Source organism: Lithobates pipiens, unplaced genomic scaffold (genome assembly GCF_037356315.1).
Source record: "Lithobates pipiens isolate NorthernLeopardFrog02 unplaced genomic scaffold, aLitPip1_a1.2 Scaffold_1, whole genome shotgun sequence".
In the NCBI taxonomy this organism is placed as follows: domain Eukaryota; kingdom Metazoa; phylum Chordata; class Amphibia; order Anura; family Ranidae; genus Lithobates; species Lithobates pipiens.
Genome location: NW_027507685.1, coordinates 107251184 through 107273542, shown reverse-complemented (window position 1 = coordinate 107273542; position 22359 = coordinate 107251184). Strand labels below are relative to the sequence as shown.

At 47.6% G+C, this 22359-nt stretch overlaps 2 protein-coding genes across 3 annotated transcripts in view; one reads left to right on the top strand and one right to left on the bottom strand.

Annotated features, from left to right (window-relative positions):
• TTC16 (tetratricopeptide repeat domain 16) overlaps nucleotides 1-20820 on the bottom strand; it is a 121057-nt gene extending 100237 nt beyond the window's left edge. The window contains exon 1 of the mRNA XM_077471446.1: nucleotides 20716-20820. The gene's annotated coding sequence lies outside the window, so the exon portion shown is untranslated. The remainder of the gene's footprint in view (nucleotides 1-20715) is intronic.
• LOC143962271 (RIB43A-like with coiled-coils protein 2) lies at nucleotides 8-18871 on the top strand. Of its 2 annotated transcripts, none has more exons than XM_077471666.1 (8): nucleotides 8-154; nucleotides 4418-4558; nucleotides 4643-4724; nucleotides 8815-9159; nucleotides 10967-11085; nucleotides 13439-13666; nucleotides 15696-15862; nucleotides 18676-18871. In XM_077471666.1, the coding sequence occupies exons 2-8, from the start codon at nucleotides 4442-4444 to the stop codon at nucleotides 18755-18757; spliced, it is 1140 nt and encodes a 379-aa protein (XP_077327792.1). In that variant the 5' UTR covers nucleotides 8-154; nucleotides 4418-4441; the 3' UTR covers nucleotides 18758-18871. The 2 variants fall into 2 exon arrangements, with proteins under 2 accessions (XP_077327792.1, XP_077327736.1); XM_077471610.1 differs by having other exon boundaries at nucleotides 31-154; nucleotides 4440-4558.
• Nucleotides 20821-22359: the final 1539 nt, after the last annotated feature.

Genomic DNA, 22359 nt, shown 5'->3' with positions numbered 1-22359 from the left:
AACTCACATCTGACATGACCCTTTCTTATAGAACTATGACAAATAAAGATAAAAGACAGGCCACTCCCCCCTTCTTTTATAGGGAGTCCAGGAATGGTTGAGTCTGTCCCCATGGTGACCATTTGTTGTGCCCAGGACAGCAGAGGGACTGCAGGTTAGTGATGAGATCTTCATGATTTATAATATAGAATGATAGAGATTGTACAGCGCATGCTCAGTGATCTCCACTTCCACCATCCCACATAGAGAGACTAAAGGCAAAACTTTTATTTTCTTTATGGATAGAATAAGGGAGGACTAGAGCCTGGTCTGTGTCCGCAGTGGGGATATTTCCCTTCACTTCCTGTCCCACAGTCACAACAGGAAGTGAGGGGAAATCCCTTCAAAGCAGTTGTCACCAGAAAGTATAACAATAGGCAAATGTTGTTGTTTTTTGGCATCTGTGTCCCCATTGGGGCGATTTCCCATCACTTCCTGTCCCACAGTCACAACAGGAAGTGAGAGGAAAAACTCTGCAAAGTGAAGGGATCCTAGAACTAGTGTCCCAATTGAGGAGACTGCCCTTCACTTCCTGTCCCATAGACACAAAAGGAAATGAGAGGGAAAACTACAATGTCAAGGGATCCCAGAACTAGTGTTCCCATTGGGGAGATTTTCCTTCACTTCCTGTCTCACAGTCACAACAGGAAGTGAGAGGGAAAACTCTTCAAAGTGAAGTAATCCCAGAACTTGTGTCCCCATTTCGGAGATTGCTCTTCACTTCCTGTCCCATGGATACAACAGAAAGTGAAGGGAAATTCCTCCAAAGCAGCTGTCACCAGAAAGTAGAACAATAGGCAAAAGTTAATTTTTTTGCCATCTGTGTACCCATTGGGGAGATTTTTCTTCACTTCCTTTCCCACAGACACAACAGGAAATGAGAGGGAAAACTCTGCAAAGTGAAGGGATCCCAGAACTAGTGTCCCCGTTGGAAGATTTCCCATCACTTCCTGTGCCACAGTCACAACAGGAAGTGAGGGAAAACTCTGCAAAGTGAAGGGATCCCAGAACGAGTGTCCCCATTGGAAGATTTCCCTTCACTCCCTGTCCCACAGTCACAACGGGAAGTGAGGGAAAACTCTGCAAAGTGAAGGAATCCCAGAACTAGTGTCCCCATTGGGGAAATTGCCCTTCACTTCCTGTCCCACGGTCACAATAGGAAGTGAGGGGAAATTCCTCCAAAGCAGTTGTCACCAGAAAGTAGAACAATAAACTTTTGCCTATTTTTTTGCCATGTGTGTCCCCATTGGGAAGAAAACCCATCACTTCCTGTCCCACAGTCACAACAGGAAGTGAGAGGGAAAACTCTGCAAAGTGAAGGGACCCCAGAACTAGTGTCCCCATTGGAGAGATTGCTTTTCGCTTCCTGTCCCACAGTCACATCAGGAAGTGAGGGGAAATTCCTCCAAAGCGGTTGTCACCAGAAAGTAGAACTATAGGCAAATGTTTATTTTTTTGCCATCTGTGTCCCCCTTGGGGAGATTTTCCTTCACTTCGTGTCCCATAGACACAACAGGAAATTAGAGAGTAAACTCTGCAAAGTGAAGGAATGCCAGATCTAGTGTCCCCATTGGAAGATTTTCCTTCACTTCCTGTCCCACAGTCACAACAGGAAGTGAGGGGTAATCCATCCAAAGCAATTGTCACCATAAAATAGAACTATAGGGAAATGTTTATTTTTTACCATCTGTGTCCCCATTGAAAGATTTCCCTTCACTCCCTGTACCACAGTCACAACAGGAAGTGAGGGGAAATTCTTCCAAAGCAGTTGTCACCAGAAAGTAGAATAAACGTTTGCCTATTTTTTGACATCTGTGTCTCCATTGGGGAGAAAACCCATCACTTCCTGTCCCACAGTCACAATAGGAAGTGAGAAGGAAACTCTGCAAAGTGAAAGAATCCTAGAACAAGTGTCCCCATTGGGGATATTACCCACAGTCACAGCAGGAAGTGAGGGGAAATCCCTCCAAAGCAGTTGTCACCAGAAAGTAGAACGGTAGGCAAAAGTTTATTTGTTTCCATTGGTGTCCCCCATTGGGCAGATTTCCCTGTCAAATCCTGTCCCATAGCCAAAACAGGAAGTGAGGGGAAATCCCTGCAAATTATTGGAATCCCTTGGGGGTGAAGAAGAAGAAAGAATAAGAGAGGGTTAGAACCCCTGTCAGGCTCATTTAGCCATCTGTGTCCCCCTTGGGGAGGTTTTCCTATACTTCCTGTGCCAAAGGCCAAAGAAGGAAGTGAGAGAAAATCTGAGGGAATGCCAGAACTAGTGTTCTGGTGACAACCCAAAATCCCATCATTCCTCGCGTTTCACATTCTGGGGAGATTTCCCAATAATTCCTGTCCCAAAGGCCAAAACAGGAAGTGTAAGGGAAAGTGAGGTAATCCCTGGTGGTCACCAGAACCAATGTCCCCCCATTGGAAGATGCCCCCCCCCCCACTCAGTTCCTGTTCTGGTGACAACCCAAAATCTCATAATTCCTCGTGTTTCACATTCTGGGGAGATTTCCCAATACTTCCTGTCCCAAAGGCCAAAACGGGGATTGTAGGGGAAAGTGAGGTAATCCCTGGTTGTCACCAGAACCAATGTCCCCCCATTGGAAGATCCCACCCCCCGTTCCTGTTCTGGTGACAACCCAAAATGTGGGATTTTTGTTTACTTTAAATCAGAATGGTTCTAATCCCCCTCCAATAGGCGAGGGGGGAAAATCCCACTGTTTCTGTACACCTAACTCCTCTCTTTGGGAGATTTCATCTAATTTCCTGTTGTGTCTCGGGGACAGGAAGTGAAGAGAAATATCCCCAAATGGGACACAGTGAAATAAATAACTAAATAGCCTGGCGGGGGTTATAATCCCTTCGCTACTCCATTCTAAACTAAAAAAAAAAAAAAAAGCTTTATACTTTATTATTCATCTCTTGACATCTTTTTGGGGGCACCTGCAAGGTAAAGTGAAACTGAACTCAGGAAGTGAAGGTTTGCAGAATTTTAGGGAGACATCTAGAAGTGTTAATGTGTTTCCATTGAATAAGAGGGTTAGAACCTCTGCCAGCTTTTTTTTTTTGTAACTGTGTCCCATTGGGGAGATTTTCTTTTATTTCCTGTCCCTGTGACACAACAGGAAGTGAGAGGAAATCCCTCCAAAGTGAGGGAATCTCAGAATTAGCATCCCCATTTGAAGATTTTCCTTCACTTCCTGTCCCATAGCCAATGCAGGAAATGAGAGGAAATTCCTTTCAAAGTAAGGCCATCCCAGACCATGGAAAGATTTCCCTTCCCTTCCTGTACCATAGCTAAAACAGAAAGTGAGAGGAAATCCATCCAAAGTGGGGGAATTCCAGAACCTGTGTCCCCATTGGAAGATTTCCCTTCACTTCCTGTACCGTAGCTAAAACAGGAAGTGAAAGGAAATCCATCCAAAGTGGGGGAATTCCATAACCCGTCCCCATTGGAAGATTTTCCTTCACTTCCTGCTCTATCGCCAAAAGAGGAAGTGTGAGGAAATACCTCCAAAGTAAAGGAACCCCCAAAGCCAGTGTCCCCATTGGAGGATTTTCCTTTACTTCCAGTCCAGCAGCCAAAACAGGAAGTGAGAGGAAAATGAGACAATCCTTGGTTGTCACCAGAGCTACTGGTAATGTCCCGATTGGAAGACTTCCCTTGTATTGCTGCTGACAACCCAAAATCTGGGATTTTCTCTCTTTCAAAAACCTGAAAAGGGTTCAAATCCCTCTCCAACAAGAGATGAAGGTAAATCTTCCAATGGGGACACCTGTTTCAGGGACAGCTGTCAATTAGTTCATTTTGGATAGAGTAAGGGGGTGTTAGAGCCCCTGTCTTTTTTTTCCCATCTATCTGTATCTCATTAGGGGAGATTTTCCTTTACTTCCTGTCCCATAGCCAAAACAGGAAGTGAAAGGAAATCCCTCCAAAGTGAGGCTATCCCAGAATCAGTGTCCCCATTTGAAGATTTTCCTTCACTTCCTGTCCCATAACCAAAACAGGAAGTGAGAAGAAATCCCTCCAAAGTGAGGCTATCCCAGAATCAGTGTTCCCATTTGAACATTTCCCTTTACTTCCTGCTCTTTAGCATAAAAAGGAAATAGGAGGGAATCCCTGGTTGTCACCAGTCCCCATTAGACGATTTCCCCTCTCTTCCTGTTCCATCATTTCTTTCACTCTCAGTGGGGGAGGGGGGGCACAGGAAGCAATAAAAACATGAAAGGGGTTGATGACAGTTTTGCGGGGAGACCCCCCTTCCCTCACTTTGGTAGATTCCATCCCACTTCCTGCTGTGTCTCGGGAAATAGGAAGTGAGGAGAAATATAGACGTCATGTGACCCGCTGATTGGAAGTCTCTATAAATATCCTCCTCAGGGCTCCGCCTCTCTTCCTGCAGCCATGTATAAGCTGGACCTCCCCGCAGATCCTAAAGGAGCAGCAGCCATAGAAAGGAGACGAAATATGGAACAGCAAAGGCAAAGCCGTATCTTCAACGCTAAAGTCCGGACGATTGGGGTAGGTTGGCTCCTTCTCCTTCTGAATTATGCCCCCCCCCCCCTGCCATCTGATACCTTTTTACACCCGCTGTGCCCTGTGTAGGTGGACGTTCCCATGCTGGAGAGACAGATGGAAGAACGGAAGGCGATGGAGAGACTGGAGAGAGCACGGGACCAAGCCTTCGGTGAGCCTTCCATGTTCGTACGCTCAGCGGGCCAATCAGCAGCTTTCCTCTAACACTGAGGGGGGTCTGTTTATAAACATTTGCTGGACGAACGTCAGAAACATTTGTACAAGCCAGTTTAAATGTCCCCGTAATTTTTCCAATAGATTCATTCCTATATAATCAGCGCCATCTAGTGGCCAAATGCAGTATATTCAATATTTCCGAACCCTATACCGAATTTTGGCCGCTCGATGGAGCTGATAATGTAGGAATTACTCTATTAGAAAAATTACAGGGGAAACTTCAGCTTGCAAGAAGTTCCGAAAAGCAATCCGGTCTGAATCACTTTTCAAAGAATGTTGGTCAGGTTGACGTCGCCCTCCATTCGGCTCCATTCACACCTGGCCGTTCTTTTCCGAAATGGCGGGGCGGATTCAGAAAATCAGAATCGCCGAAAAAAACGCGCAACGCATTTTGCAATGTCATATTTCTTCGATAGCATCGCAAAACACACCACACATTTTTTTTTACCGTGATTCTGAATTGCGGAGGGGACGTGTCTCCCCCGCCAAAAGAAGTTACGGAACTTTTGCGTGACATGCGTCACACAAATTTTTGCGGCAAATTTGTCACGCAAAAAAACGAGGGGCATTGAACACGATTTGGTGCTATTCTGTTTCACCAGGGACGCACGTTTCCCCCGCCCCTCGAGATGTTCCAGAACTTTTACGTGACATGCGTCCTAGGATTTTGTTTGAGCCATTTTTGCGCCAATTTGACGTGCGAAAATGGCGGCAAAAAAAAAGCGTTTGGGGGTGACAATTGAGAAATAATGGCGTTGTAAAACGTGTCACGCGGTTTTGCTGCTATTCTGAATCGCGGGGGCGTGTGTCGCCCAAAAAGAAGTTTCCAGAACTTTTATGGGACGTGCTTTTTTATTTCTTATTTTTTATTTTTTTATTGCGACACTTTTGCGTCAATTTGACGCACCGCGTTTGGGGGTACCATTGAGAAATAATGTCTTTGCAGAACGCGCCACTCGGTTTTGCCATTTTATTCTGAATCGCGAGTGTTTGCGATGCCATATTTCTCGATTGACACCCCCAAAACGCAGTGCGTTTTTTTTTTTTTTTTGCCAAGACAGGACGTGACGGGAGCGCGTCAAACAAAATCGCAGGACTTGCTTCCCCCTATAGACGTTCCAGAACTTCTACGTGACGCGCGTCCTACGGTTTTGTTTGCGCAATTTTTTGCCACAATTTGTCCCATGAAAATCGCGGCAACAAAAAATTTAAAAAAATACGCATTTGGGGGTGCCATTGAGGAATAATGGCATCGCAGTGAATATTAATTTTATTATTTATTTATTATTATTATTTTAATAGTTTTATTAATAAATAATAATAAAATAGGTGAAGATTTATGTTGTTGGTGATTTTTTATATATATATATATATATATATATATATATATATATATATATATAGATATAGATATCCACGCTATATTACCAAAAGTATTGGGACACCTGCCTTTACACGCAAATGAACTTTAATGGCATCCCAATCTTAGTCTGTAGGGCTCAATATTGTTTAACCTCCCTGATGAAGACTCTTTATGAGTTGAAATGCGTTGGAGCCCAACCATTGACAGATTGATATTGAAGATATCTCCATGTGGTGGAGTCTATATACACTATATTGTCAAAAATATTGGGATGCCTGCCTTTACACGCACATGCATTTTAATGGCATCCCAGTCTTAGTCCGTAGGGTTCAATATTGAGTTGGCCCACCCTTTGCAGCTATAACAGCTTCAACTCTTCTGGGAAGGCCGTCCACAAGGTTTAGGAATGTGTCTATGGGAATGTTTGACCATTCTTCCAGAAGAGCATTTGTGAGGTCAGGCACAGATGTTGGACGAGAAGGTCTGGCTCGCAGTCTCCACTCTAATCCATCCCAAAGGTGTTTTATCGGGTTTAGGTCAGGACTCTGTGCAGGCCAGTCAAGTTCCTCCACCCCAAACTCGTTCATCCATGTCTTTATGGACCTTGCTTTGTGCAAATCATTTGGTGGAGGGGGGGGGGGGAATTATGGTGTGGGGTTGTTTTTAGGGGGTTGGGTTTGGCCCCTTAGTTCCTGTGAAGGGAACTCTTAAGGCGTCAGCATACAAGACATTTTGGACAATTTCATGCTCCCAACTTTGTGGGAACAGTTTAGTGATGACCCCTTCCTGTTCCAACATGACTGCGCACCAGTGCCCAAAGCAAGGTCCATAAAGAGATGGATGTGTGATGTCTGTACAACGCACCCCAAACACAGAGCCTCTCCCAGCACCTGATTGGTTGCAGTGTGTTTCTAATATTGGTGCATCACATCACTTTAGTGTGATGTGAGCCCGTTCCACACTGAAACGCATTTGAATTACACAAGAATGAGGTGCACTTTCTGTGAGATTCATAGTATGAACCTGGGAGCAAAGAAATGCCAATAAGTGTGAGCCATACAGGGTCCCCATCAGAGTTCCCCCTTACATCCGTGTCCCCATCAAAGTTCCCTCTTACCTCGGGGGCCCTATTAGAGTTCCCCCTTACATCCGTGTCCCCATCAGAGTCCCCCTTACATCCTTGTGCCCATCAGAGTCCCCCCTTACATCAGTGTCCCCATCAGGATAGGTGTTTATTGAAAGTCAGCCCCCCCCCCCATATATTAGTTTCCCCATCACAGCCCCCCCCCCCCCCCTGCTGCTTGCTGTAAGAAGGGTAAGAAGCAGAGACTGTGCATATAAGCTGCAGGCTGGATAAAACCTTGCATGTGGGCTGCATGTGGCCCCCGGGCCGTAGTTTGGAGACCCCCCGATCAGGGCCAGGACCAGGGGTGGGCAGGAGGGGCAGCTGCCCTGGGCATTGTGGTGTCATGTGAGGTGGGGGGTGGGGGAAGAGAACTTGTGCTGAGGGGGGGGGGGGGGGGGTAAAGGGAAAATATATTTTTGGAGGGGGGATTTGTGCTAATAGGGATGATTGGGGGGTATATGTACTAGAAGGGGAACTATGTGGGGGGACGTGCTAGGATAGGGGATTGGGGAGGGGAATTTATTATGGAAGGGGAATTTGAGGGGTTTGTGCTATAGAAGTAATATGGGTGAAGGAAAAATATATTTTTGGAGGGGGGATTGATGCTAATAGGGATGATTGGGGGTTATATGTACTAGGAGGGAAGGGGAATTTGAGGGGTTTGCGCTACAAAAGTAATATGGTAGTGGGAAAATATATTTTCTTTGGGGGGGGGGGGGGGGCTGTGCTAATAGGGACAATTGGGGGGGGGGGGGTCATCACTAAACTGTTCCCACAAAGTTGGGAGCATGAAATTGTCCAAAATGTCTTGGTATGCTGACGCCTTAAGAGTTCCCTTCACAGGAACTAAGGGGCCAAACCCAACCCCCTAAAAACAACCCCACACCATAATTCCCCCCCCCACCACCACCAAATGATTTGCACAAAGCAAGGTCCATAAAGACATGGATGAGCGAGTTTGGGGTGGAGGAACTTGACTGGCCTGCACAGAGTCCTGACCTAAACCCGACAGAACACCTTTGGGATGGATTAGAGTGGAGACTGGGAGCCAGGCCTTCTCGTCCAACATCTGTGCCTGACCTCACAAATGCTCTTCTGGAAGAATGGTCAAACATTCCCATAGACACCCTCCTAAACCTTGTGGACGGCCTTCCCAGAAGAGTTGAAGCTGTTATAGCTGCAAAGGGTGGGCCAACTCAATATTGAACCCTACGGACTAAGACTGGGATGGTGGATTGGGAGAGGGGATTTGGAATGGGGGGGGGGGGGGGGGGATTTTGTACTTGGAGGGGAATTTTTATTTTTTATACAGAGTGAGGATTTGAGCTCCCCAGGTAGGGGCAAAGATTTATGCTGGGAGGGGGAATTACTTAGGGGATAAGCATGCAGATTAGCGCTCAGTTTTTTTGTTTGTTTTTTTTGGCGGGGGGGGCTGGCACTTTCGCCCCTGGGCTCTAGATGACCTTGTCCGGGCACTGCCCCCAATCTATTGGTCCTGACATTTGTATAAATGGATGTATGAACCTTGTATTGCAGACGCAGACAGACAGCGGTGCGATAAAATCGCCATGATGCTGGAACAAAGGGAGAGTCAGATCGCCCGGGATCTGGATAAAGCTGTGCTGAAATTCAGAGAGCAGCACCAGCAGCCCGGGACCAGGAGGGAATATGACCTGTATGACCCAGACGCCCTGAAAAAGGAGCGGCCCGCCCGAGTCGGCGACCATGATCCTCGCTGTGGGCCCGCCAGCCTACAGAAGCTTGCCGGAGAAGACCTGAGTGAGAAGGAGAGAAGGAAGCTGCAGACGGAGCTTTCTAGGAAGTGGTTGTCGGAGCAGAAAGAAGAGAGGAAGAGAAGCGAGGTGCAGAAAAAATACGCCGGTCAGTTGGAATGATGCATGGAAACATTCAGTCACACCGATGCGATGCGTTTCCCCCACACGTGTCAATGTTAGATTGACGCCCCCCTCGAAAAACAGATCTCAAAATGCTGTGTGATTGCCAGAATCGCATGGGAGTGATGCAATTCAGGCTGGGTCCACACTGATGAGGGAACCACCGCAATTCTTGTGCTTGTTTCCGCATCGCAATCGCAGGCAGTTCACACTCGCTGCGGGTGTCAATGTAAAAGTTAATGCCCCCCCCCCCCAATTGGTTCGCAGAAAGCAGAGCGAACTGTGAAATCGGATGGGAATCGAATCGCATGGGTCTGAAAACACACGCAAACTGTATGGCTGAATTTGCATTGCACAGACAACACATGCAATGTGCACAGCAATGCAATGCGAACCAAATGCCTTGTTTGGCATTGCATAAGTTTGAACCCAGCCTCAAGCGTGAGAAAAAAACGTGTTGTGAACCATTATGGTGCGGACGCAATGCGATTTGAGCCATACAAAAGGTATAATTCATATCAAACCGCACGTGACGTGCATAGGGATGCGGTGTGATTCCTGTGCGAATCACATGCAGCATCTCGCACCGCACAAGTGTGAACCCAGGCTTAAAGCCTAACTACATCTTTAATGTCCCTTTTTAAATAGTTTGAGAGATGCCCAAACCCAGGTACGCTTGCTGGGTGCGTTGTATTCCCACTAACAGCCATTCACAGGGAGCTTTGTATTCTATGAATGAATACAAAGCCTCCTCTGATTGGCTGAGGAGGAGAATGTGATCTTCTTTGCTCACCTTTCCACCTCAGCCATTTACAGTATACAGCTCTGTGTTCCGGCAGTAGGAGGAGAACTTCCTGTCCCTCTCCCAGAACAAAACATTGTCGGGCTGAAGGGCACTCAGCCATTCACAGGAAGCTTTGTATTCTATGAATGAATACAAAGCCTCCTCTGATTGGCTGAGGAGGAGAATGTGATATCATTTGCTCACCTTTCCACCTCAGCCAGATACAGTATACAGCTCTGTGTTCCAACAGTAGGAGGAGAACTTTCTGTCCCCCCTCCCGGAGCAAAATAGAATTGGGCTGAGTGCTGCTCAGCCATTCACAGACAGCTTTGTATTCTGTGAATGAATACAAAGCCTCCTCTGACTGGCTGAGGAGGAGAATGTGATATCATTTACTCACCTTTGCACCTCCACCAATCGGAGGAAGTTCTGTATTCATTCATAGATTACAAAGCATACCGTAAACGGCAAAAGCAGCATTTAGCCCGACTCTATTTTATTTCCGGGAGTGAAGGGGAAGTTCTCATCTCAATGCCGAAAAACACGGCGCTGTACACTGTATAGCTACGGCTACATACAGGTAAAACAGAGCGCACAACAAGTTCACCTATCAGTGCAGCAAATAGTTTATTTGGGCCTCCTTGGCCTTAGTCTGGGCCTCCTTGGCCTTAGTCTGGGCCTCCTTGGCCTTAGTCTGGGCCTCCTTGGCCTTAGTCTGGGCCTCCTTGCCCTTAGTTTGAGCTTCCTTGGCCTTAGCTTGGACTTCCTTGGCCTTAGCTTGGGCTTCCTTGGCCTTAGTTTGGGCAAACAAGTGTCAACCACCCCAACCTATAACTGGCCTTTGCAGCAAGGTGCACATAGAAGGGAAACGCATGTCACAAACAAAAAAGTTTTCCCAGCACACTTACCAGCCAGCCTGCAAAACACCTGAATTGGTCCTGCCTAACGGTCCTTAAAACAGATGGTTGTGTTTGCTTATGAATGATCTTGGACTATGTGCACTTCCCAGATGAATTATATGATAAGAAGAGGGTGGAGCTGGATGAGAGAGCGCTGCATCTGACCAAGATGGAGGAGGAATGCCTAAAGGCTGTGAATATGGCCGTCACCAACATCAACCAAGCGCTGGTAAGTCACACAGACCACAGCATCCTGCTCGGGATTTTTTTTGTTTTTTTTTAAATAACAAACATGCCATAGCTCAATGGTTTGCACAGAGTGGCCCTGAACCTCCTCTTCCGGGGTCCCTCACTGGCTCCTCTTCTCAGTGTGCCACCATAAGAAGCTGCTTCCTATGGGGTGAACCTGCAGGCTTTCTCACATGCCAGGCTGTGCTTGTCTATAGACACACAAAGCGCAGTTCAGCCCCCATCCCTCGCTTCCTCCTCACAGGAGCAAAAGTAGATAGCTTCCGCTGCTGCATCTCTCCTGTGAGGAGAAAGAGAGACCAGCGCTGCTGGAGACGGGGCACAGGGCTGGAGATGGGGCACAGTGATGGGGACAGGCACATCGATGGGGACGGGCACAGCGCAGGATCAAGTGAGGACTCAGGTAAGTATAAAGGGGCGAGGAATATTTTTTTTACTTTAATGCAGGGATTAAATTGAAGTGATATTAAAGGCCTTTCTATTTTTTCTTTTTAAATAACAAACACATCATACTTACCTGCTCTGTGTAATGGTTTTGCACAAAGCAGCCCGATCCTCCTCTTCTGGGGTCCCTCACTGGTGCTTTTGGCCTCTCCCTCCTGCCGAGTGCCCCCAGAACAAGCAGCTTGCAATAGGGTCACCGAAGCAGGCTTGTTCACGAGCCACGGCTGTGTGAGTCCATTCACACACAGAGCCGTGGCTTGGCCCTGCCCCCTCTTTCTCCTCATTGGCTCACTGGCTGTGATTGACAGCGGCGGGAGCCAATGACTCCTGCTGCTGTTTCAGCCAATGAGGATGAAGAATCCTTGGAGAGCTGATAAGGCTGTATTGATGTGCCCTGATGAGGTGGCACTGATAGGCAGCAATGACAGGCAGCACTGATGGGCACTAAAAGGCTGCACTAATGAGGTGGCACTGATGGACACTAATAGGCGGCAATGACAGGCGGCACTGATGGACACTAATAGGTGGCAATAAATGGCAGCACTGATGGGCACTAATAGGCGGCAATGACAGGCAGCACTGATGGGAACTAAAAGTCGGCACTGATGGGGCTGCACTGATAATGAGGGCCCTGATTATTAGGCTTGTGCAATTTGTTTCGTAACGAATCGAAATTCGTCCGAATTTTGCATCTTTCGGACATTCGGATGCATCCGAATGTCCGAATAAAAAAGTAACGAATTACAACGAATACGAAAGAAATATAACAAATTAATTTGAATGAATTCGACATGATTCAGTAATTCTTTAAAGATCTAATGAAACAAAAGGTCAGCTCAAAGTAAATCTTATAGTCCAATCAGCGAATTAATTTTGTGCCGGAGGTTGGATTACTGGCAAAGTGCATTCCTGAGAACTGAGTTAGAAGGGTGTTGTATTGTATTTGAGCCGAGGAGAAGAGACGTTGTCATTGTGTGTGTTAAAAGATTCAATAAACAAACGACTTTCCAAACTACGAATCATTATCACGAATGTCTATACATACATAAATAGTGAATTTCAACGAATACGAACGAATGAATTCGACACTCTACGAATAATTACGAATTATCCAAAAACTTATTAACGTAACATAACGAATATAACAGAACGAAATGATGTATTTTACAAATAACAACGAACCGAAACGAAACGAAATTTTCCGTTCCGTGCACAAGTCTAGTGATTATCAGCGTAGATGTCCCCTGTGTGGATTGCCGCTTACCAGCTCTTCTCAAGCGCTGACAGTATGAGGAGAGGAATGCCGATAACCAGCAAATCCTGTTTACGCCGAGATCAGTTGGGAGGGGTTATGCAAATATCAAACCACCTTGATGGGTGACTGTCAGTCTGGAGAAGAGGATGTTCCTAGGCAGACTGAATTTGCATACAGAGCACCCTAGGTCAGGGGGAGGCAACCAGCAGCCCTCCAGCTGTTGTGTAACTACATTTCCCATGCGGCATTGCAAGGCTGGTAGTAACAATGACTCCCAGAGGCATGATGGGACTTGTAGTTCTGCAACAGCTGGAGAGCCCCAGGTTGCCTCCCCCTGCTCTAGGTAATTCTGAGCCTCCATGAACAAACTGAAATCCAATGGATGAAAGGGGGATAGCCAAGGAATGGTCAGGCTGGGGAGGAAAGGGCTGGATGAAGTCAAATCAATATATATGGGTCAGATTACTAAACAACGGGGTCTACCGAGGACACAAGGCAGGTCTCTACATTATAATGCAGAATTTCATACAACACAACATTCATTGATTTGCATGGATTGGATAATACAGTTTTGCCAATTTAGCATGGCGGTAGATGGGTTCCTTTTATCACGACCTCTGTTTCACCTCCCTAGGCCATGGAGTCGTCGGAGCGCAGGAAGCTGGAGAAACAACAGGAAGAAGAAAATAATTTTGCGGAGATCTACAACCACCTGACCGGTGACATGCTGACGGAGAACCCAGCCATGGCCACTAGCTGCTACGGGCCGCACCGCGTTGTGCCGGATCGCTGGAAAGGCATGAGCCCCGAGCAGCTCAAATCCATCCTGGAGATTCAGGAGCAACAACAGCAGGAGAAACAGGTGGAGTGACCAATCACTGTCAAGTTTACTGCTAACAGAAAAATCAATCACATCAGGGCTTTTACTAAAATTGTTTAGCTGATTTAGGCTCGGTTCACTAGGCCACGACTTTTAATGCAACTTGGGAGTTCAAAGTCCCATGACAAGTCGCACCCCATTAACATATAAGGGGTTATTTACTAAAGGAAAATCCACTTTGCACTGCAAGTGCACTTGGAAGTGAAGTCGCTGTAGATACGAGGGGGGCAATGCGAGGAAAATAAAAACAAACAGCATTTTAGCTTGCACACGATTGGATGATAAAATCAGCAGAGCTTCACCTCATTTCAGATCTATCCCTTAGATTTAGAGTGACTGCTCTTCCAAGTGCACTTTCAGTGCAAAGTGGATTTGCTTTTCGTAAATAACCCCTATAAAGTACATCCAGAAAGTATTCACAACGCTTCACTTTTTCCACATTTTGTTATGTTACAACCTTATTCCAAAATGGATTAAATTATTTTCCTCAGAATTCTACAAACAATCCCCCATAATGACAACGTGAGAGACGTTTGTTTGAAATCTTTCCAAATTTACTAAAAATAAAAAATGAAAAAACTCCAATGTAAATAAGTATCACGGGCTCCTCCCATGTACATAAGTATCACGGGCTCCTCCCATGTACATAAGTATCACGGGCTCCTCCCATGTACATAAGTATCACGGGCTCCTCCCATGTACATAAGTATCACAGGCTCCTCCCATGTACATAAGTATTACAGACTCCTCCCATGTACATAAGAATCACAGGCTCCTCCCATGTACATAAGAATCACAGGCTCCTCCCATGTACATAAGTATCACATGCTCCTCCCATGTACATAAGTATCGCAGACTCCTCCCATGTACACAATTTTATATATTTTATATACACTGCGATTCTGTACCTGCCATATATGCTGCAGCAATCTCCCTACACTGAGTCTGGCTGCAGCCATCTTAACTGTGGGCAGCTGAAGCTGCTGCCTGTTCACTTCCTGGATTTACACAGAGTCACACCTCCAGCTCGGAAGCTCTCATTGGCCCTCTTATGACTCACCCCCCCCCCCAACTCTTACCAGAGTGAGAGAGAAAGCTGTGCATGATGTCATAAGCCTAGGCCAGTGATGGCGAACCTTGGCACTCCCCAGATGTTTTGGAACTACATTTCCCATGATGCTCATGCACTCTGCAGTGTAGTGGAGCATCATGGGAAATGTTGTTATAACTTTGGATAGTAAAACATTTTTTTTTCTGCCAGTAAATCTTTTATACAGCCCACTTCCTGTTTCTTGTCTGGTCATTATCCTAGACCAGTGATGGCGAACCTTGACACTACTGGAACTTTTTGAACTACATTTCCCATGATGCTCAAGCACTCTGCAGTGTAGTGGAGCATCATGGGAAATGTAGTTCCAAAACATCTGGGGGGTGCCAAGGTTCCCCATCACTGGACTAGGCCAATGTCCAGACAAGAGAAGGGAAGTGGGCTGTATAAGGGATTTACTGGCAGAAAAAAAAATGTTTTACTATCCAAAGTTATAACAAGAACAAGGGCAGAAGATTTAATAGATGGGAAGATAAAAAAATGACTGAAGATCGGCTTTAATGTTTGTGGGTTCTGAGTAATTTTGTAGAAAAACAAATGATGATTTTTACATGTACATGTAGGAGAGGAATGCCGGAATTGGCCTGCTATGAAAGTGGTTGGATTTACCTTGTGCTGTTCCTGTCTGTATATCTGAACTCAGAATGGGGACAGCAGAGCTCAGAGAAGGGGAGGGAGAAGCAGCACAAGGAACCAATTGGGGGTGCTACAGTGCAAGGAGCATGTTGACAAGAGGAGAGAGCAGAGTGACAGATGAATTTATCAGTGTGCTGCTCCTCCTTTCACAAAGCACCCCAAGTTTCCAGTAATAACACACACGTCTCTTGCATGTGGACTATATTGTATCATCCTGGAGTTCAGCTTTATAGAATAACAGATACAATTTTTTCATTCTGTTCTCAGAGACTGAAGGAGGAAAAGAAGCAGGAAGAGGTGGAGTGGGACCGGCAGAGGATGCTGGCGGCTCGTGCTGCAATGACATTGGAGCAGCAGGAAGAAGAGCTGAACCGAGAGATCAGGAAGAGGGTGGATCAGTACAACCAGCAGCTGAGCAGAGAGCAGAGGGCACAGTAAGTGGCCGTCACCGAGCCGTGCTAGGGTCAGCATACAGGGGGCTCCACACTAAGCAGGTGGAAGGCAAATGAGGATTTTAGGCTCAAATGTCCACACGATTGCAGCAGGGTAGAGGTGCTCCATAACTATCAATGAGGAATCAATGATCCGAACAAAACTTGCAAAACGTGTCAGGGGGGGGGCCACATTCAACTAGATACTAATGCACTGGGTTTGTGAGCCGGGCCTTTCCTTCTCTTTGATAATGCGCTGAATAATGCACTGACGCCAGCTCCCTTCACTGCAACCGCGGAGGAATCAGTCTCAGCTTAGAGCAGAATCAATGATCCAAATGAAAGTTGCAGTACCGCTCTAAGCTGAGACAAAGATTTCTCCTCCGGGTGCAGTGAAGGGAGTTCACGTCAGCGCACCATTCAGTGCATCATCAGAGAGAAGGAAAGGCTCTGCTCACCAACCCAGTGCAATGTAGTCTCAGCCAGCAGCCAGTGCAGAGCCAACCACATCCCCCCCCCACCACCATGATGTTCACCCCACTCACCAGGGCTTGGTCACACACACGGGGCGAAACATATCAGGGGAGCGTGGCTGAGGCCACATTCATCTACATACTAATGCACTGGGTTGGTGAGCAGCGCCTTTCCATCTCTTTGATAATGCACTGATGCCAACTCCCTTCAGAATGTATTGTACACTGTTAGACACTCCTAAACCCAAGCATCTGGGCAAAGAACCAACCGAAAAGACCCTCGAAATACCAATTCAAACCTGTGATGCTCATGTAAAACAACCATGAACCATTGATTCCCCATTATCAAAGAGAAGGAAAGGCGCCGCTCACCAACCCAGTGCAATTAGTATGTAGATAAATGTGGTCTCAGCCACGCCCCCCCTGACATGTTTCACCCTGTGTCTGTGACCAAGCCCTGGTAAGCGGGGGTTGGAGCTGCACTGGCTGAGGCCACATTCATCTACATACTAATGCACACGCTTGGTGAGCGGCGCCTTTTCTGTCTCTGATAATGGTGAATGGTGCACTGACGCCAACTCCCTTTACTGCAACCGGCAGAGAAATCAGTCTCAGCTTAGAGCAGAATCAATGATCCAAATGAAAGTTGCAGTACCGCTCTAAGCTGAGACAAAGATTTCTCCTCTGGGTGCAGTGAAGGGAGTTCACGTCAGCGCACCATTCAGTGCATTATCAGAGAGAAGGAAAGGCTCTGCTCACCAACCCAGTGCAATGTAGTCTCAGCCAGCAGCCAGTGCAGCGCCAACCACATCCCCCCCCCCCCCCCACCACCATGATGTTTCACCCCACTCACCAGGGCTTGGTCACACACACGGGCCGAAACATATCAGGGGGTGTGGCTGAGGCCACATTCATGTACATACTAATGCACTGGGTTGGTGAGCGGCGCCTTTCCATCTCTTTGATAATGCACTGATGCCAACTCCCTTCAGAATGTATTGTACACTGTTAGACACTCCTAAACCCAAGCATCTGGGCAAAGAACCAACCGAAAAGACCCTTGAAATACCAATTCAAACCTGTGATGCTCATGTAAAACAACCATATACCATTGATTCCCCATTATCAAAGAGAAGGAAAGGCGCCGCTCACCAACCCAGTGTAATTAGTATGTAGATAAATGTGGTCTCAGCCACGCCCCCCCGACATGTTTCACCCTGTGTCTGTGACCAAGCCCTGGTAAGCGGGGGTTGGAGCTGCACTGGCTGAGGCCACATTCATCTACATACTAATGCACAGGCTTGGTGAGCGGCGCCTTTTCTGTCTCTTTGATAATGGTGAATGGTGCACTGACGCCAACTCCCTTTACTGCAACCGGCAGAGAAATCAGTCTCAGCTTAGAGCGGAATCAATTATCCAAATGAAACTTGCAGTACCGCTCTAAGATGAGACATAGATTTCTCCTCCGGTTGCAGTGAAGGGAGTTGGCCTCAGCCACACTCCCCTGACATGTTTTGACCCATGTCTGTGATCAAGCCCTGGTGAGTGGGGTAAAACGTGTCACGATTTGGGCTGGGGTAGAAGCTGCACTGGCTTCACATTCATCTACATACTTATGCACTGGGTTGGTGAGCGGCGCCTTTCCGTCTGTTTGATAATGCTCTGAATGGTGCACTGACGCCAACTCCCTTCACTGCAACCGGCGGAGAAATCTCAGATCCTCCTCTTCTCTGGTTCCCCCTGGCACTCCTGGCCCCTCCCTCCTGCCGGGTGCCCCCAGAGCAAGCAGCTCGCTCTAGAGCCGCTGCTCTGAATGTTCATTCACGGAGACAGGGCTTGGATCCACCCCTACTTACTTCTTATTGGCTCACTGGCTGTGATTGATAGCAGCGGGATCAAATGGTTCACATTTGGCGAATCATAAATGCATTTTTTTTTTAATCTACAAAAGAAATGTGCATTTATTTTATTTTTTTATTCCAAACGTAAACGTATCCTTTAAGTATTTACTGTATTGGAGGTGGGGTTGTCATAGACAGACACGTGTCGGGGGTGGGGCGTCGCAGACAGACACGTGTCGGGGGTGGGGCGTCGCAGACAGACACGTGTCGGGGGTGGGGCGTCGCAGACAGACACGTGTCGGGGGTGGGGCGTCGCAGACAGACATGTGTCGGGGGTGGGGCGTCGCAGACAGACACGTGTCGGGGGTGGGGGGGGGGGGGGGTCATAGACCACACCAAGGAATGATAACTGTATTTATTTGGCATATTTAGTGATGTCTTTGCTCTTTGTTCTAAAAACAATTGACGGATCTTCTCTAAATGTCATTTGTATCTTTTCCAGCCTGGAGTACCTGGAAAAAGTGGTTTACACCAACAACCCCACCGCACATTATCACAGCCAGTTCAACACCACCAGCCGCTGAATAGGAGCTCCCCCTCCCCCGGGGGAATGCACCACTCCTATGAAGGAAGGCCGGAGTCCTCTGTGTCTGCAGAGAAATTAAATATTATATTAAAGATGTTATATGATCGGAAAACATCCAATTCCTTTTATTTATTCTGCGATTTCATGAAATCTAAGAAGATGTTACAATCTGATTAGACAATTTATATTTGTCCTGTGCAGTTGGCAGATGTAAAATGAAAAGTCCTGATTGGCTAAGAGTGTGAATGGCTCTGGGAGGCGGGATGATGTCACCGTTTAAATCTCCCTCTATCTATACACACACATATATTCTCTATAGGAAAGCCTTATTATAGGCCTCATTATAGACTTGCCAATAGGCCGGCCAGCTTGGGGTCTGGTCAGTTTTCCACGCCTCCACAAATCACACTTGGGAGATTACTCCCACTTGTAGGATCGGAGTGTAATCCCAATAATAATGTATATTTATAGAAATATTACCCTTCTGTCTTCTCCATCACATTTATACAGATAAGGACACATTAAATCCTAATAAAAAAAAAACATACATTTTGCTAGTATTATTAGGTGGGGGTCACAGTGGTTGCGACTTGCATGCGATTCGCACCGCATTGCTGTGCAGATCACGTGATGTTCTGTGTGATGCAAATTCAGCCAAACATACTGGACCCCCCCATCAGTGCAGACACCCCCATATCAGTGCAGACCTCCCCAAATCAGTACAGCCCCCCCCACATATCAGTGCAGACCCCCACATATCAGTGCAGACCCCCACATATCAGTGCAGACCCCCCATATCAGTGCAGACCCCCCAAATGAGTGCAGACACACAATCAGTGCAGACCTCCCCAATATCAGTGCAGATCCCCCCCCCCCCAAATCAGTGCAGACACACGATCAGTGCAGACCTCCCCTATATCAGTGCAGACCTCCCCTATATCAGTGCAGACCCCCCATATCAGTGCAGACCCCCCCATATCAGTGCAGACACACGATCAGTGCAGACCCCTCCCCATATCAGTGCAAGCACACGATCAGTGCAGACCCCCCCAAATCAGTGCAGACCCCCCATATCAGTGTAGACACATGATCAGTGCAGACCTCCCCATATCAGTGCAGACCTCCCCCATATCAGTGCAGACACACGATCAGTGCAGACCCCCCATATCAGTGCAGACCTCCCCCAAATCAGTGCAGACCCCCCATATCAGTGTAGACACATGGTCAGTGCAGACCCCTCCATATCAGTGCAGACACACGATCAGTGCATACCTCAGTGCAGACACACGATCAGTGCAGACCCCCCATATCAGTGCAGACCCCCCCATATCAGTGCAGACACACGATCAGTGCAGACCCCCCATATCAGTGCAGACACACGATCAGTGCAGACCTCCCCATATCAGTGCAGACACACGATCAGTGCAGACCCTTCATCAGATGTCCATTTGTATTACAGTATCCCCCCTCCCCCGTAGATGTGGGCGGAGCTTTGCTCCGCTGTGTGAGACAAGGAGACGGTCAGAGTAGGGGGGCCACGCACGCAAAATCGCGCTTGTTCCTGACACACAGACAAGGCTCTGCTCTTTAGGGTTGCCATTAATTCTTAATCTGCCTGTGCTGTGTGAGGTCAGTGATGTTGGAGAGGAAAGGAGGGGAGGCGGACTGCAGGGGCAATGTGATGTAAAGGAGGCGGTGATTGCTAGGGGGCACTGTAATATAAAGGGGGCTGCACTAAAGGGGCACTGTAATGTAAAGGGGGCTGTGAAGGGGAACTGAGGACACTGTGGGACTGCTTTAAACAGGGGAACTGTGAACACCGACATAAAGAGGGCACTGCGCTGTAAACACAACAACTTCCACAATTTATGTAGAATTTGCAATAAATATATATATAATAATAAATACAAATCATATAATACACAATAGAAACATAACATGATATAAGGAGGGAACCTGCATGTGTAGCACCATAGGAAGCGGCGTTGTATGGCGGCACATGGAGAAGTGGAGAAGATCCCCAGAGTGGGATCCCAGAAGGAGAGATATTGGAGCCGCTCTGTAATACAAAAACAATCCAATAATTAGGAAAAAAAATACGTTTTTCTGTAATAAAATTTTGCAAACAATGATTTTTATTTTTCACTGATGAGCTGTGATCCCAACACCAACTCACCCTGTGACTCCAACACTAACCCACCCTGTGACCCCAACACCAACCCACCCAGTGACCCTAACACTAACCCACCCTGTGACCCCAACATCAACTTTTCCTGTGACCCCAACACCAACCCTTCCTGTGACCAAAACACCAACCCACCCTGTGACTCCAACACCAACTTTTCCTGTGACCCCAACACCAACCCTTCCTGTGACCCCAACACCAACCCTTCCTGTGACCCCAACACCAACCCACCCTGTGACCCCAACCCTCCCTGTGACCCCAACACCAACCCACCCTGTGACCCCCAACACCAACCCTTCCTGTGTCCTCAACACCAACCCTCCCTGTGACCCCAACACCAACCCTCCCTGTGATCCCAACACTAACCCACCCTGTGACCCCAACACTAACCTTCCCTGTGACCCCAACACTAACCCACCCTGTGACCCCAACACCAACGCTCCCTGTGACCCAAACACCAACCCACCCTGTGACCCCAACCTCAACCCTCCCTGTGACCCCAACACTAACCCACCCTATGACCCCAACACTAACCCACCCTGTGACCCCAACACCAACCCTACATTTGACCCCAACACCAACCCTCCCTGTGACCCCAGCACTAACCCTCCCTGTGACCCCAGCACTAACCCACCCTGTGACCCCAGCACTAACCCACCATGTGACCCCAACACTAACCCACCCTGTGACCCCAACACCAACCCACCCTGTGACCCCAACACTAACCCACCCTGTGACCCCAACACCAACCCACCCTGTGACCCCAACACTAACCCACCCTGTGACCCCAACACCAACCCTCCCTTTGACCACCAACCCTCCCTGTGACCCCAACACTAACCCATCCTGTGACCCCAACACCAATCCTCCCAGGGACACACTTTTTATACCCCCCCCCCCCTGTAATCCTTGCACTCCCCATGCCATGGCTGACCTCATGCTCTGCTCATTGCCTGGCTGTTATCTTTGTCCTCTGGCTGCCATACCTTCTCAGGTCACTTCCCTAGAACAAGCATACAGGAGGGTGGTAGAGAAGCCCGGGGCCCTCATTTGTATACTTCTTCCATGAGTATTGGAACCAGAGGAGCAACATGGCAGCCAGGCAACCATCATTTCCAGAAAGAGGGTCTGTATTGGTACAAGCTCTCCTGTGACCTCATATAACCTTGTTACAGTCAAGTCAAGCCCCCCCTGGGGCCCCATTAGAACCCTCATACCCCTGATAGCAGCCAGGCAACCATCATTTCCATGATGAAAGTCTTTATTGGTCTGTGGCCTAATTTCTTCCTTCTTAGACCTTATTACAGTCAGGTTCGGTCCTCCAGGGGCCCCATGGGACCCTCATACAGCTGATAGCAGCCAGGCAACCAGCATTTTCATAGTGACATACTTAAAAAAAAATCTCGTGTGACGTC